Raw genomic sequence first — 15,362 nt, forward strand, 5'->3', positions numbered from 1 at the left:
TTCTAGACACATGCAGTCTAGTGGCACATAGGACAGTTTAGGATCCTACAGAGAGGGTCCTCAGAGAAATAAATGCCAAAGTAAGTTGATACCGACCTTGAAGTTGCTATGAAGTATGGACAAGAGGTACCTGAAGACTTAATTGAGGAAGTGATATTTGAGCTGAGACCTGGAGGATAGTCATGAGAAAAATCTAGGAGAAGAATCATCCAGAAAGAAGGGACCACTCAGGCCAAAAGCCCTGTAATGAGCACAGGGATATTACATTGAGGCCACTGTAGCTAGAGCAGAAACAGATGGACAGGGACAGGGCATACCAGGTCTTTAGACCTGCTTCAGAGGCCACGGTTTCGTGCTTTTTACGAGGGAGGAAGATCGTGGAGGGGTGAGTGGCATGCCTGAGCTCAGGGCTTCTCAACGTCTGGGGTGCATCTCACACCAGGGTTTCTCTCTGGTATTTTTTTAAATCTGAATTTTATTTTTAAGCAAATGCTTTATTAATGTGAAATAGAAATTAATCTGTCAGTGGTGAGCCGTGTCCAGTGGTTAATGTTAGAAGCTCTTTAGTAATTGCTAGCACAAGCACTTCTTGGTCCACGTTAGCACAACATGGCTGTCTGCTACTCCACCCCTCAGGTCTCTTTATTTATCCAAAGTGTAGAATTTAGTAATCAAGTCCCTAGATTAAATATATGATTGTACAAATGGAAGTGCTGTATTTCTTGACTCCTAAGACATAACTAAAATTTTAAGTCTATTTTGCAGTTGTTGACATGTTAGAAAATTGTAGTCTTTTTGTTGGCATATTGCACAAGTAAATATTTATAAACCACAGCGTCTAGGGCATTTACTTAAATTGCCTTTTTGGAAAATAAGGCACTGAAAAGTCCAAAAGGCATTTATTGTGCATAACTCTGTGCTACTTTTCCCCCCCTTTGCTGTGTTGTTGGCTATTTTCATGTAGAGACCACATTCCTGTTACATTTTTGGCTCTCTGGATTGAAACATATTCAGGCTCTGCTGTGCCTCCTCACACAGGATTGGAGGAACTGAGTGGGGCAGGTAGCACTAGGGGGCTAGGTTATAAGTGTTAAGCTTAAAGTAGCTTTGTTTGAGCATTCATTTCCTTTTCAGTACGACTTTTTTAAGATTTATTTATTATGTGTACAGTGTTCTGTCTGCATGCCATCCCATTATAGATGGTTGTGAGCCACCATGTGGCTGCTGGGAACTGGACTCAGGACCTCTAGGAGAACAGCCAGTGCTCTTGACCTCTGAGCCATCTCTCCAGCCCTCAGTATGACTTAGTATACTATCCTCTTGACCATAAAATTTCCAGTGTTCCTTGCCAGAGTTTATTGCATGAAAGCAAAATATTTGGTGTTACACTCAGAGCACAGTGCATGGTTTTGTTTTGTGAATTCACATAACAAAATGAAAACAGTGTTCTGACAAAATTAGAACTTGCTTCCAGGCACAATCGAAATAGCAGTTTAACCAGCTTGGTTGTATTTGGAAACCACGTACATGCCGGCCCGTACACACACTGGTCCTGTTCCAGCTGCTGCTGGTACAGCAGAAAGGACCAGGGTACTCAGTGAGTAAATGTAAAGGTTTGATTAAACTATAATTAAGTTTTTGGAACAGTTAGCTAGCAGCTATGAGTAAGGTGTTTTTAGGCTGTTTCAGCAACAAAAAACTATAACAAATGAAACTTTATTTTGTGGTTGAAAACGATACATACAAAACAATCTCAGAGTGACTGCTACAGACATGTGCATGGAATTGAATTTGTATTCACTAGTTGTTTCTTCTCTCTTTTACGTTTAAAAAGACAAACATAGTTCTTAGTGAGTGTTTGCAGAACACTGAAGGGCCAACGAGCAGCATGTCTGCCTGTGTACAGCCAGGGCCCAGAGGTTGAGTGTCACCAGGATGTTGGAGATGGCTGAGCACAGCAAGGCGCCCCTCCTCATTTGACTGCAGACAAACTGCAGCCTGAGAGAATGGATCCCTTTAGGTTCAGAGTGGCTCAGCTCCCGACCCAGGCTGTCGTACGTCTCAGGCGCTGCCCAGTGCCTTTCCTTAAAAATGGCTGCGGTTTGGCTTCAGGGGCGTCAGATAAGCAGAGTGTGTTTCAGCTGACAGGTTTGTGCCAGCCTTTTCGGGGTGCTACCACTGCATTCGGTTGTTGTCATTTTTTTGCACAGGCTCATGTATCATACTGATGGCCAACTGGCCACTGTCTCCATCCTTCCTCCTACCTCGGAACCTGAGCCTTTGAAGGAACAGTTGTACCCTGTGTCAGACCTGTTGATGCTGACCTCTGAGCCCTAGTCATTTCCCTGCTAATTTTCTCTAGAGTGGTTTTTCATTGTCGTGACTTGGTGAGCAGTTAGTCTTTTTTCTGGAATCATGTTAGTGTTTTGGGTTTGCTGATCTTTAGAAGGCAGTTTGCTTATCCTGCTCCTGCCACCACCGCCATATCCGCCCTCCTTTGCCTCCTTCCACATATCTGGCTTTGAAAATGTGTGTGGCCTTAATCTTAAATGGATTAGAGACCCTGACCTTGCCTTGACTGATCTCTGAGGACTCTGTAGAGCAAAGTGTTACCTAGTTCTTCAAGGAGAACAGTCTTACACAATTTATGTGTTGTTAGAAGTCACTAATATATAATAGAAAGTATGCTGTGCTCACAAAGGAGCAACCCAGAGTCAGGGCTGGGGCTGGGGGGCTTACACACCCTATTCCTCCTAGCTGGTTTGAAGGCAGTGCAGGGCAGTAACAAGTCTCTCCTGGTTTATTTTGACCTGGTCATGATGTGTCCATTCTACAAAGTCTGTTATGCACAAAAGTGCACAAAATGAAGATAAAGTGCCTTGCTCCAGCCTGACAAAAGCCATTCCTTTGCAGAATGGTAGCTGCAGTGAAAGTAAATAAATGAATGGACAGCAATCACAGCCTAGTTGATGGAACTGTTCAATTAAAGCACAGGCATTTACATGGTGTAATTTCCCTAAATTGCCAATGAGCCCCTTTAGACACAACCAGTGTTCAAATTGATTTCAGCATTGATTTTGGCTGAAGCTGATAAATTTCTGCTTGTTAGTTAAAGTAATTTTGCAGAAGACTTTGTACTGCGGTATTGAAGTGTTCATTTAGCTGATGGTTAAAAGAGGAGTTATTTACAGAGGCCTCTACTGTTGTTCTGAGATGGGACAATTCCCCAATCATCTTTTACTTTTAATTTTTTAGGCTTCAGTATACCAATCAATAGGTGATTGAAACTGATTAAAACTTATCCAACCAGCTGCCTATGGCGGTTTAATTAGAAGCTGGGTGATTCTTAAATTAAACGTCTTGTTTTCATCGCATCGCCATCTTCCAGAAGAGTGAGGGCTAACAGTGCTGAAAACTTAAGAATTGTGCTTTGTTAAGATAGCTCACGAGCGTGAGACTGTCTGAGAACAGCTCCGGGCAAGCCAAAACATGCTCAGGCTTCTGGGGATTAGAAGGTGTGCTTTTGTTTGTAGGTAAGAGGTAGTCTACGGTTTGATACAGACAAAAGGCCATCTGTGACATGTCTTCCTGTATAAGTCAGTAGATGCCAGGGCTGTTTTAAGACACAGTAGGTGTGACAGAGCCATAAGAATAGCCTGAGTCTCTGCCTCCAACACCTCAGATTGAATAGTTTTCACTCTTTTCGGTCTCAAAGTAAGTCTCCACTGAATGGCCAAGTATTTTCACAAAAGTCCATGTCGACTTTTCAACAACCTGGTGAGCAGGATCGTCTGAGAGACGCTCACCATCCCCCACTTCTGAAGCTTCCTCTCACTCACATTGGTATAAGGACAGTGTCCTGGGTTTCTAATGGAAGCAGGTTGATATGTCTGTCATAAGGGACTTATTACATCTGGCACTACAGGGAAGGAAATAAATGGCTCACTTTTCAGAGGTGCATTTACTCTTTGACCCACTAGGGTACTATTTAGTGTTCTAGAAGAGGTAATTTAGAAAATTGCACCCCAGTGGCCTGAAAAAGTTAATGCAGCCCTGAAAAGTGAGGCATTCGATCGATTTCTCCTATTGCTTTTTAAAAATCAGCACTGACCATATCCAGAGAGCCTGGAAGACTGTTGGAAAGAGGCTCTAGAAGCAGCCAGCTCACTTACACAAGGCTTGGTCTGGCTTCAGAGGGCCCAGATCCACTTCTTACCCGGGTGTTTATCAAACAGAAATTTGAAGCTGCCATTAACCTCACCTGGCCTTGACTCCAAAGACACCTCCCTGACAGGTTTTTTGTGCAAAGCAAATAGCTTCTTTGTATAAAATATTTCCTAGCCAGACTTTCTCCTCCTGCTCCTCATCCTCAGCTCCCGGTGCCAGCAGACCTGGCTGCTCTCAGCATTGGTCAGAGATGCTTGTTTTCCAAGTGGGTAGCATGACTGACCAGAGTCCTAAGAATGAGAGACCGAGTGCTCAGCCCTGTGTTAAGCTCACCTCCCAGGCTTATGGGGTGTCAGAGTGTGGGAGGAGTGCTGGGAAGAGCTGGCTTCCCGGTGTGACAGGGCCATTGTGTCCGTAATTTACAGCAACTGTGGTTACCAGCACACTATCAGGCCAGCAAAACTTCTGGCATAAATGGGATAGGGTAGGGGATCTCAGGCCTACTGAGGAGCTTTTGGCAATAGTGTTGATCATTCTCTTTTGAGGATGTATTTACTGTTAGGCTTCTCTTGCTCCACTGGTTAGCCTTACTCCCAAGCATACAGGAGCAGCAAGTTTAATTGGACTTTGTGGGTTACTTAAAAAAACACACACACAAAGGTTAAAGGTGAGTAATGGGAGTACATATGGTTACATTTCATTGTATACATGTATGAAATTGTCATACATAATAAATGCATAAAATTTAATAATGTGTAACACACATAGAAACTCTATACAGCTGAATGCTAAGCATGGACAGAGGTTTTCAGAGATGACCATCTTTGTGGCTAGTTTGGGGGAAGCGACTTGCTGCAGATTCTACAAGGAACTAACACGTATTGAAGCCGTTTCCGGGACCAGGGTCCTGGCTGGGTAGCTTTCCAGTTTTCTCCATAGGCAGTGCTCAGCCGCTCAACTTCCTCCTCCTTCTGCGTGTGATGTCTCTTGCCTCCCTGTTTTGCTCATTGCCTTCCTTCAGAACCTTTGATAGAGAGTTCACTGTGACGGGAGCTCCCCTATCGCAAAGGTATTTAGGCCATGTATTAAAAAACATTACTCTAGTTAATGTGGAAAGTATTAAAGGCTGGAAGCAGGCTGCTTCAACTTACGGAAGAAATATGGAAGTCTAACCACATTAACTTCGAGGGAGGTATGAGAAGTGGGGCGTCTCACCCAGCGAAACAGAGAGGGGCCAACAGGAGGCTGCTCTCGCCTTGCTCTGGCTGAAGCTTTTTCATTCAGCCAAGTTCCTCATGTCTTATAATAGGTTGATTTATGAGGCCTGTGTCAACCAGTATACAAATACAGATTAGTATCTGTAACCTAATAACATGTTTGGTTTGGTACATAAACAGTTGGGGGTGTCGCTTAACCGCAGAGCATTTTACATCGGTACTCGAGCTTCTGTGATGGGCTTTCAGGCAGAAGGAGGGTTGGCATAGCCCACGGTTTGAAGCTTTTCTCTACAATGCTGTTTACTTTGGATTCTCTACTCTAACAGCCAGAGCCTGGCTAATGTGTTTATCTGTTATGGAAGGCAACAACTGTCAATGTGGATCTCCCTGAAATGGTTTGATTTTACTTTCTTCTCCCTATGAATGGCTCTGGCTATTTTAGTGTGTGACAGTACTCTTTAAAATCCTCTGGCTGGCTACTATCCCCACCTTCCAAAGAAAAGGATCAGGCAGTAAAACAGCATTTTCATTGGCTGATCCCACAGCTACTTTGAATATGGTTTCTGGAGATGTCATTGAAATTCAAAGATGGCATCCAGAGGAATTAATTAAAATAATTTTAAAACGATTCTCAAGATAGCAGGAAGTTTTTGGTTTTGTCCGTGTGCTGCTCACAGGCACTCATGCACATCACCTGTACAGTAAGAAAGGGTCTTCGATTGGCTTCCTTAAGAGTTTTGGAACACAGATTCCCTGTTTGAATCACACTCGGTCCCAAGAAGGCCTTGGGTTTCTGCCTCCTCCTCCCCTTTCCTTTAGTTGTTCTTCTAGTCCAAAGATTGGAATGTGACTGGAAATGGAAAAACCTTCTGTAGAAAAAGACTTCCATTCATTTTTTTTAAAAAAAGTTCAATGGAATCACAGGAACTTTTGTTTTTCTTTGCTGTGTATTTGGTTTTTTTGACACAGTGACTCCTTATGTTAGCTCCAGCTGGTTCCAGGGTACAAGGCAGGTTGTGCTACCACATCTGAGTGGAAATACAGGTACTTTAGACAGACAGACAGACAGACAGAGAGATGAAAGATAGATAGAGTGCCATTTAAACAGCAGTTAAAATATCATCTGTAAGTATGGAAAGCAATGATTCTCCCTTATGGTGGCTTAATGACTTCCATACATTTTGATAAGGGGGTACATTTAATAATTGAATCAGAATGTGGCTAGTTTTTAACTTCCTGTGCTAATAAGAATGAAAAGTCGCCTTAATAAAGCCAATGATTAACTAATTCTAAATCTCCTTTTAGGCAGTGGTTTATCTTCTTCCAATTAACCTTTTTTCCCCTTTTTCTGTGAATCTACGTGTTTATGAGTGAGGAGAGAACTGCCCCTGGCCCTGCCTCCACCGCCCTCGTTACTCCCTCAGGCCTCCCCGTGGGGTTCTCCACCGTGTGGGGTTCTCCGCTGTGTCGGTCTTGAGGGTTCTGAGGGTTCAGGTGGGAGGTTGAGGGCTGAGAAGAAAGAATTTTTTTTTTAACTTTTCCTCATACCTGGCCCTCTGTGACCTCCCTCCGCTCCCCACCCCGTTGATTTTGGCATGAGATTATAAAATGAACAGAAACACCTGCCGCTCCCCCCACCCCAAATCTCCAATGTTTTCTCTTTGGTCTTACCTCCTGGCATCCAGTCCTGATCTGATATGTGTCCTGGGAAGCACTAGGACTGAGGAAAGGAAGGCAGACACTGAGGATGCCTGCCAGCCAGCACCACTGCCTGAGGAACCAAGAGCCTGCTTTAGGATTCTGGAGAGGACCTTTGTCCAGCCCGCCAACACAGCGGCTGGCCTTCTTTTTTGCTTGTTTGTTTTTGTTTTTAAATAAGCTTTTTCTCTTTCCGGCCCCTATCGGTCTGCCCTCTGAGACGCAGGAAGCAAAATAAGTAACTTCTTCTGCTTACTAAAGTGTCCCACGACCAGGGGATTTCCTTGGCTTTCCTACATGGTTGGAGGAATTTCCAACAATTGATAATCTCTAAATAATTCACAGGGTGATCCTTTTCACCCACTCTGCCAACCTCTGCAGAATGCTGTGTGAGAAGCAGAACTGTCAGTTTACAAAACAAGCAGCCCTGCCCTCACAGGGCAGTGGCAGTTAGTCACCCCAGGGCCCCTTCTGTGGCTGTGACTCAGTCTGTACGAGGGAGTACTCTTGAGGGCTCTCTCCAAGACAGGAGCGGAAATAGACGCAAAGGTGTTTTCATGCTGATTTTTGCTGAGTATTTGCCAACTGATTAGCGTTTATAGCATCACGTGAGTCGTGCTCGAGTGTGAAGTGTTTGCAACAGGTTGTGTGTCAGCTTCTCTGCCTTAAACTCCTGCTGTCACAGTCACCAGTGAAGCTGCATGCTCCCCAGAAGAAATCCTCTTCACACGTGAGTTAAAATAATTTCATTGGAATTATGTTCAGAAATTAACACACAAGAAGTGTTGTCGAACTCAGATGGCTGCTTTAATTGTGTAAGCCTGCATGGGCTTTAGGAAATGCATGTTCGGCCTTAGGCTATTTATTTTGTAAGCAGGAGTCAGATGGGGGATGACTCACATTTTTGTGATTCTTCTAGAATGTGAAATTCTAAGCACAAATGATTTCAGTAAACACAGTAAGATACAGATGCACTTGGGCTCGTGCGTGACTGCCCTTGTGTGGCAGTCCAGATGTGGGACTGTGAACACAGGTTGTTTCTACCTTATGTCCTACTGGATGTAGGACTTTTTAACATTTTGTTCTCAAACTTTTCTTCTCACTTAAAGGTTATTAGGGAATTTTTTTCTTTTTAAGTATTTTATGTTTATGAATGTTTTGCCTGAATATTGTATCTGTGTACCACATGTATGCCTGGTGTCTGAAGAGGCCAGAAAGCAACATCAAACTCCCTAAAAATGGAGTTACATGGAGTTGTGAGCTGCTGTGTAGGTGCTGGGAACTGAACCTGGGTCCTCAGAAAGAGCATGCAGTGCCCTTAACCACTGAGCCATCTCTCCAGCCTGTAGTGGTTATTCTTAAAATAGATTTTCATTAGGATTTAGATGAAGGTGAGTTCACGTATTACTTACCTTCTAATCTAATCTTTAAAGTCTGAAAGAACAAGCAGTAGAATCACTCTCATTGGTCCCCAAGTATTGCCTCTGTGATCAGCCACATGTTTTCTGCCCACCTCCTAAGCCCTTGGCATGAGAACAGACATAACACCGGCATTCATGCAGTTGAGAGCTTACCAAAAGACCCTTGGGTGTGAGCTTCTCATGTCCTTCACCACTTGAGATAGGAAACTGATCACCTCTCACCTTTACCTTCTGTGCCCTCAGCTCAAGTCCCTCTCACCCTTGTTTGGGACATTTCTCAGCTCACCCTTAGTTTCGAACTCACCATTCAGCAGCTAGTGGGCTTTCTGCTTCTATCTGTATTTTCTATAATTGAGAATAAAAGCCAGAGACCTCACCTTGCCCTAAAAGGCATGACACAGCTCAGCATCCCGCTGCCTCTTTGGCTCATGCCTCTCACTTAAGCCTGTTGTTCATTCTTCTTTCATACATATTTCCATCTTGGGCCTTTGAACTTGTTCCACTACTTGGACAAAATGATGTATTGAGATAAGAAGGGGTGATCGGCATTAAGATGTTTTTTACATTCTTTGGAGAAGGATAGAGGACAGTTAACTTTATATTTTGTTAAGTCCGTTCTCATTATAAAAGTAGGATAGGTGACAACAATATAATAGAAAGAGTGAAGGAGGAAGGTATAAAACAAATGAATAAAGTGGTGGGAATAAATTCCAAATGTACAGTAGCTATAATCAATCAAATAAAGATTGCCACCTAATAGATTAGTTAGATTTTTTTTATAGTATAGGTATTTGCTATTTTACATTCATTTAGAAGAAATTCCTAAAACACAAAGATACAATAAAATTGAAAGAAAAAGATGGAAAAAGATACCAGTCAAAAACAATAGTAGCAACAACAAAAACATTTCTCTTAATAGCTTCTGTGTTAATATTTGACAAACTTAAAGGCAAAAATAATTATTAGGGGTAAGAAGGGACTGCTATATTATGGTATAAGAAAAGGAGACTGGCTTCACAACCGTAAACATATATGTAATTAATAATATAACCTTAAAGTACATGAAGCAAAATCTTATATAATTACCAGGAATTTTTGATCAATCCACACAGTGAAAAAATACCTCTCAGCAACCAACAATTGATCAGCCAGAGAAAATTCCTATGCAAAAGGTTTTTTAGTTCTTTTTATTCATATGTTTGTGTGTGACTCTATACATGTAACACATGAGTACAGTTACCTGCGGAGGCCAGAAGAGGGTGTCAATCCCTGGAGCTGGAGTAACACGTGGTTGTGATGCATCCAGTGTGGGTGCTGAGAACCAAACCCAAGTCCTCTGCAAGAACAGGGAGTGCTCACCCACTGAGTCATCCCTCCAGCCGCATGTAGGAGATCGTAACATCATAGACAGAATGTGCTCTTATTCTTATGTATGGAAACGTACACCAGTTAAGTTGAAAATATACAGGTATATCTTTTTTAGGGACACAATATTTATTCAAGAAACAAACAAAACCCCTGATTATTTCTAGGGCACAAAGCAAATCTCAGTCCATTCTTTAGCATACAGCTTGCTAGCTTAGATGTCAGCAGTAAGTTAAACACAGCCATATATTGGGGAGTTAAAATGCATGTCTAAATAACTTTTCATTGGTGTAATACTTCATAATAAAGACATTTATAATTGAACAGAAAAAGAAATGCTAACTGAAAACTTAGGAGGTACAGCTAAGTCATGCAGGGTTTCATGTGCTTCATTAGAAAAAAAAAAACAAAAAACAAACACCTGAGCACTGCTGTTCAACTGCTTACCACAGTTGAGGACCTGACAGAGCAGGGCCAAGACTACACCCTAGAGATGAAAGAACACAAGTTCATGGAGTCAGAGTTCAAGAAACAAGTCAACAAAACCAAAAGCAGCTTGTAGAAATGGAACAAACTTAGACATAAATAATTGAAAAAGCAAACAGAATTCTACATAGCAGAAATTTGAAACAGTGCACATGCTGGCATTGGGAGGCAGAGGCAGGTGCATCTTTGCTAGTTTGAGTTAGCTGGTCTACATAGCACATTTCAGGCCATTGACGGTGTGGAGAGATCCTGGCTCAGTCATCATCATATTAAAACAAAAGACTCAATAGTTATGGCAGTTGGGTTTTAGACAGACAAAATGGACAATGTCCTAAAAAAAGTAAAGAAAACTGTCTTTGGGGGGAAAAACAGATCCACAGCAATGGAGAAAATTCAGTCATTTAGCAGATATTTATAAAAAAACAAAACACAATTCATTCAGTGTCCAGGTAGTTCAGGGACTGGAGAAGTGGCTCAGTGGTTAAGAGCACTGGCTGCTGTGGCAGAGGACTCGGGTCAGAGCCCAGCACCGAATGGCTGCTTGCAGCTGTCTGTAACTCCGGCTTCAGGGGAGCCTGCACCCTCTGTAGGCACTGCATGCTCGTGCTGCACGCATACACCTGCAGGCAAGGACTCTCACACATAATTTTTAAAACCCCATTCAGCAAATGTAATCGTGCCTGGGAGTTTCCGGCAGTGGGCGGCCGGGAATGTAGCTTAGTGGTAGGGGCTTGCCCAGACCCTGGAGATTCAGTAGTGACCCCCAGAGACTCTTCGTCAGGATTTTCATTTCTAGTAGTAGTCAACAGACAGTAAATTAGTATCTGGGATGTTCATAATTACATGAAGAATAAAGCGAGAAGAGAATGGATAGTTCCGCTGTAGAACATCAAAGAAGGAACAGTAGAAAGTGGTGGAGAATGCCAGATAAGCTCTAGAGGCCTCAGTCCAGACCTCGGGCAGAGGCACAAAGGCCCTGAGGCAGGAGTACGTTTAGTCCAACAGGATGATAACTAGGGCTGAGAGTTGGCAGAATGAGACACACGAGACACGTGAGATCCTCATAAGGACTTTGGATTCAGTGTTTAGAATCTTCCCATGAAAGGTGATGAGCCGGGAGCACGCCTGTTACCCAGTACTCAGGGCAGCAAAGGGAGGCGGATCACTGTGAGTTCGAGGCCAGCCTGGTCTACAAAGCGAGGAGTAGACCACAGTGAAGAGACATCTGGGTGGTGGGACTGTTGTGGAGCAGCTGAAGTCTGACAAACAGAACACTTCTGAATGTTCTAGTTGCTAAGGACGTGTATGTATACATATCTGCATATGTTTGCACATGCGTATATATGCAGATATGCACATTCATATAAACTCACACAGATATACATACACACACACGAATACTTTTTTGAAACCACTGTGTAGTCTAGGATGGCCTTAAACTCATGTTCTGTTGGCTTCCTGAGTGCTAGAATTCCAAGAGTACAGCAGCGTGCCCAGCCCTAAGATCGTGGATTAAAGGAAGCTATGTGGTTGCTCCCAAGGGTAGCACATGTTTTCCTCTTAACTCAAGGAGACTGGGACCCTCGTTCTCACCTAGCAAAAGTTACTGTCAAGTATTGTCAAGTGGTGTTTGTGCTTATAGCCTTCATGGGTGAGACAGACAAGGTCAACACAGAACAACATGCAGCACTTTACACGCTCAGTCCTAGCCTCTGCATCCGTGTTTACAGACTGTGTCCGTACAGTCCGGGGTTTTCCTGAGCTTGGCCCTTACTAAGCCTGGCCTTTACCAGGTTCTGCCCAAGCGATTGGCCTGGACAGTTTTCTAGTTCAGGAATGTCTGCTCTGACATTCAGTGTTGACAGGCACATCATTGTTCCCGTACCTGGATTGTTCCTGAGGAAGACAGAAAATCGAAAGGCTGAAAATGTTGCTCAGTGTTGAAGTACTTGCCTTAGCCATGCTTGGGGACTTGGGCTTGATTCACTAGTACCACAAAACAAGCAAACCAACAAAAACCAGGTTATTAGTGTTCTCTAGAGCAACAGAACTGATAAAATGACTATATATAAATATATATGAATTTATAGTCATGTATTCAATATATTTCCCGTATTATATGTATGGGATTTTTACATAGTTATAGGTGTGTGTGGGGGGGGATTTATTAGAATGGCTTACAGGGTATGATCCAGCTACTCCAACAATGACTATCTACCAAGAATCCAGTAGTTGTTGCATGTCAGCTATCTTCAGTATTTGCTGGAATCCTGAAGTAGTAGGCTCTAGTGCCAGTGAAGGAATGGACTTGCTAGTGAGAGTGAGAGCAAGCTGGCAAGGAGAACAGCATCCTTCTTGCACGCTCTTTATATAGGCTGCCAGCAGAATTTAGGTGGTCTAGACTAAAGATGAGTGTCCTACCTCAAAAGATCCAGATTAAAAGTGGGTGTTCCCACTTCAAATGAGCTCATTAAGAAAAAAATCCCTCACAGGCTTCTCCTACTCAAACATGTACACCAGGCTGTTCTATCTTCTGCCCTCCCCAGGTGTCTGTATTGTGTTACAGGGGACTAGTCCCCAAAGGCAAAGTGGAGCACTCAGGGAGGAGGCTAAGAGAGCCCTCAGACAAACACTCCCTCCCTGCGCTCTTTGGAACAGGTAATTACTGTGGCAACAACAAACTAATTTGAAGCGTTAGCTGTTAATTAAAACATTGCAGAGGTGTGTGGTTGTCTTTTGGTGTAAGCAGAGCCTCCATTCAGACTTCATTAATCACCTTACAGTTAATGTGCTGAGGAAGGTCAAGACAGTTGAGATGCACTGTCCCCGAAAGTAAGCAAACCCTTTCTCCAGGTAGGATGCCGTTCACAGAGTTGAGGGAGTTGGCTTGCCTCATGCCTGGCATCGCCTTTGTTATCCATTTCTCCCTGATGATTAAATGTGACATCGGCCCTGTCACCAGAAGGTAAACCAAGCCACGAGGCTTCTCTATTGCTCGAAATGGAGCCCAAACATGCATGGGCGAGTTAACATGTGTCAGAATTAAATCATCAAGTCTCCCTTTTAATTCACTTGGAAATGGGAGAGATCAGCTTTCCTGACAAGCTAGTTAAGTTGCCAAACTGCCCAGTGAGGTATATGTGTGTTGGGCTCTCAGCTAGTCGTGTTTCATCGCCACAGCTGGGCTCACCAGTCCTGCGTTGCTCCTTGTTCAAACTACAGCCCTGCCCTTCCCGCAGCTTCCAGTCATTCATCTTCATACTTGAGTATAGTGTTCTAATCCTCAGTGTTTTAAAAAGTTGAAGTTGGAAACATCTGTGCTGTAGCAGTAGAAATGGTGTTATTATTTAATCCTACTCATTGAATTATTTATATTTACATGGGAAGAGCATCTAAATTCTTCACATAGATTTTAAAGGAGCAGAGTCCAACAACTTCCTCAGCCTGGGGGGTAATTAGTATAAATCTTTCTATACCAATGTGCTGCATAGGTTTGAATATATCAAAAATCAGATTATGACCTGGAATTCAGCTTTGCATTATAAAAGCCTGATATTTACAGAGATAGTAAATGATAATTTCTTACAAAAAACAGTATAATAATGGGCTCCATTTGTAAAATGTTATATTCTTTTCTACAAAGCCTGAAAGTTTTTATTTATTTTTAGGAGAGAGATGCAAAGAGAGAGGGAGGGAGGGAGGGAGAGAGAGGGTGTGTATGTGTGCATGTGTGCATGTAGCGCACCTTGCAGACCAGAAGAAGGAATCAGGTCTCCTGCAACTAGATGATTTGGGGCTGCCAGATGTGAGTGCTGGAAACCAAACTCTGGTTTTTGTTTTGTTTTGTTTTGTTTTTGCAAGAGCAACAATCTGTCTCTCAAGTCCTCAAATTTTTTAGACAGTTTTACAAGTAAAATAATTATTTGGTAAATTTAAAACTTACCACCTAATTTTTATAATTTTACCTTTACTTTAAAGGTACTGTTCCTGAAGCCCTGCATAACTAATTAACGTACCAAGAGCTGACTGGCCATCCATGGTTGGCTTGACCTTTGTCCATTCCAGTAGGAAAACCAGGATGAATTCTTTCAGCATGTACATACAAGGAGATGCGTGTGTGTGTGTGTGTGTGTGTGTAGGCTCATAACTAAACCATTTCTATAAGACATTTGTTATCAGAACATTTGTTGGTACTAGTGTTGTGGTGCACAGCTTTAATCCCAGCACTGAGGAGACAGACGCAGGTGTGTATGAGACCAGCCTGCTCTACATCCTGAGTTCCAGGCCCACCAGGCCTGCATAGTGAGACCTTATCTCCAGGACACATATGTACACACATTTGTCTGTGATTGCTCAATCCTAAACATTTACTAAAAATATTTGAATTATACCCTTTTAGCAAGAAAATTTTAACATATAAATTATAACTAAATAAAGCTGTTAAAAAAAAAAAAAAACTTGTTCCATCAACCAAACAAAAATATTTTTGCTCAAACAATAGAGTCTTTGTTTTGTTCTAGGAACTAAGCGGTTTGGAGACCTGGTAAATGTGTTCTGAGACTAGGCAGCAAGGAGAATAAAATTCCTGAGGGTGTTCACTGTTGCTGCCACTAGCCATGGGACGGGAATGTGCACAATCTTCCAAGGAGCAGACGCATTTCTTCCCAGTGTATTTCCTGGTGACTTTATGGGTCTGCAATTACAATGTGTGCTTGTGTTTTGTAGTTTGTTTTAAATTTTTCACATAAAATAGTTTTGTGCCTACAATAATGGTCAGAATGTGAAGTTCACTCAGCATGTATGTAAAAAGTCCCATTTTATTTATATGCATTAGGTCTTCATAGAAAATGATTTTATTTCTGCAAACTTTAATCTCTGACTTTCTCTATATGAATGAATGTTTGCTTGTTCTTCCTTTCTTCTATCTTTTTTTCCCCTTTTTCTTGTGCTGGGGATCTAATAACCCTGTGCTTTACATATGCTGGGCAAGTCAGTACTTTACCAGTAA

The 15,362-nt window shown here is 42.5% G+C and overlaps 1 protein-coding gene across 31 annotated transcripts in view; it reads left to right on the forward strand.

The window, feature by feature from the left end:
• Map2k5 (mitogen-activated protein kinase kinase 5) overlaps window positions 1–15,362 on the forward strand; it is a 222,029-nt gene that overhangs the window by 61,467 nt on the left and 145,200 nt on the right. The window contains exon 1 of one of the 31 annotated variants that reach the window (XM_060384962.1): window positions 7,586–7,812. The exons of the other annotated variants lie outside the window; for them this stretch is intronic. Coding sequence (XP_060240945.1) covers window positions 7,784–7,812 — 29 coding nt within the window. The 5' untranslated portion in view covers window positions 7,586–7,783. Of the gene's footprint in view, window positions 1–7,585; window positions 7,813–15,362 lie in introns of those variants that run through there. 31 annotated transcript variants of the gene reach the window in all.

This window comes from Meriones unguiculatus, chromosome 6 (assembly GCF_030254825.1).
Source record: "Meriones unguiculatus strain TT.TT164.6M chromosome 6, Bangor_MerUng_6.1, whole genome shotgun sequence".
Classification (NCBI taxonomy): Eukaryota; Metazoa; Chordata; class Mammalia; order Rodentia; family Muridae; genus Meriones; species Meriones unguiculatus.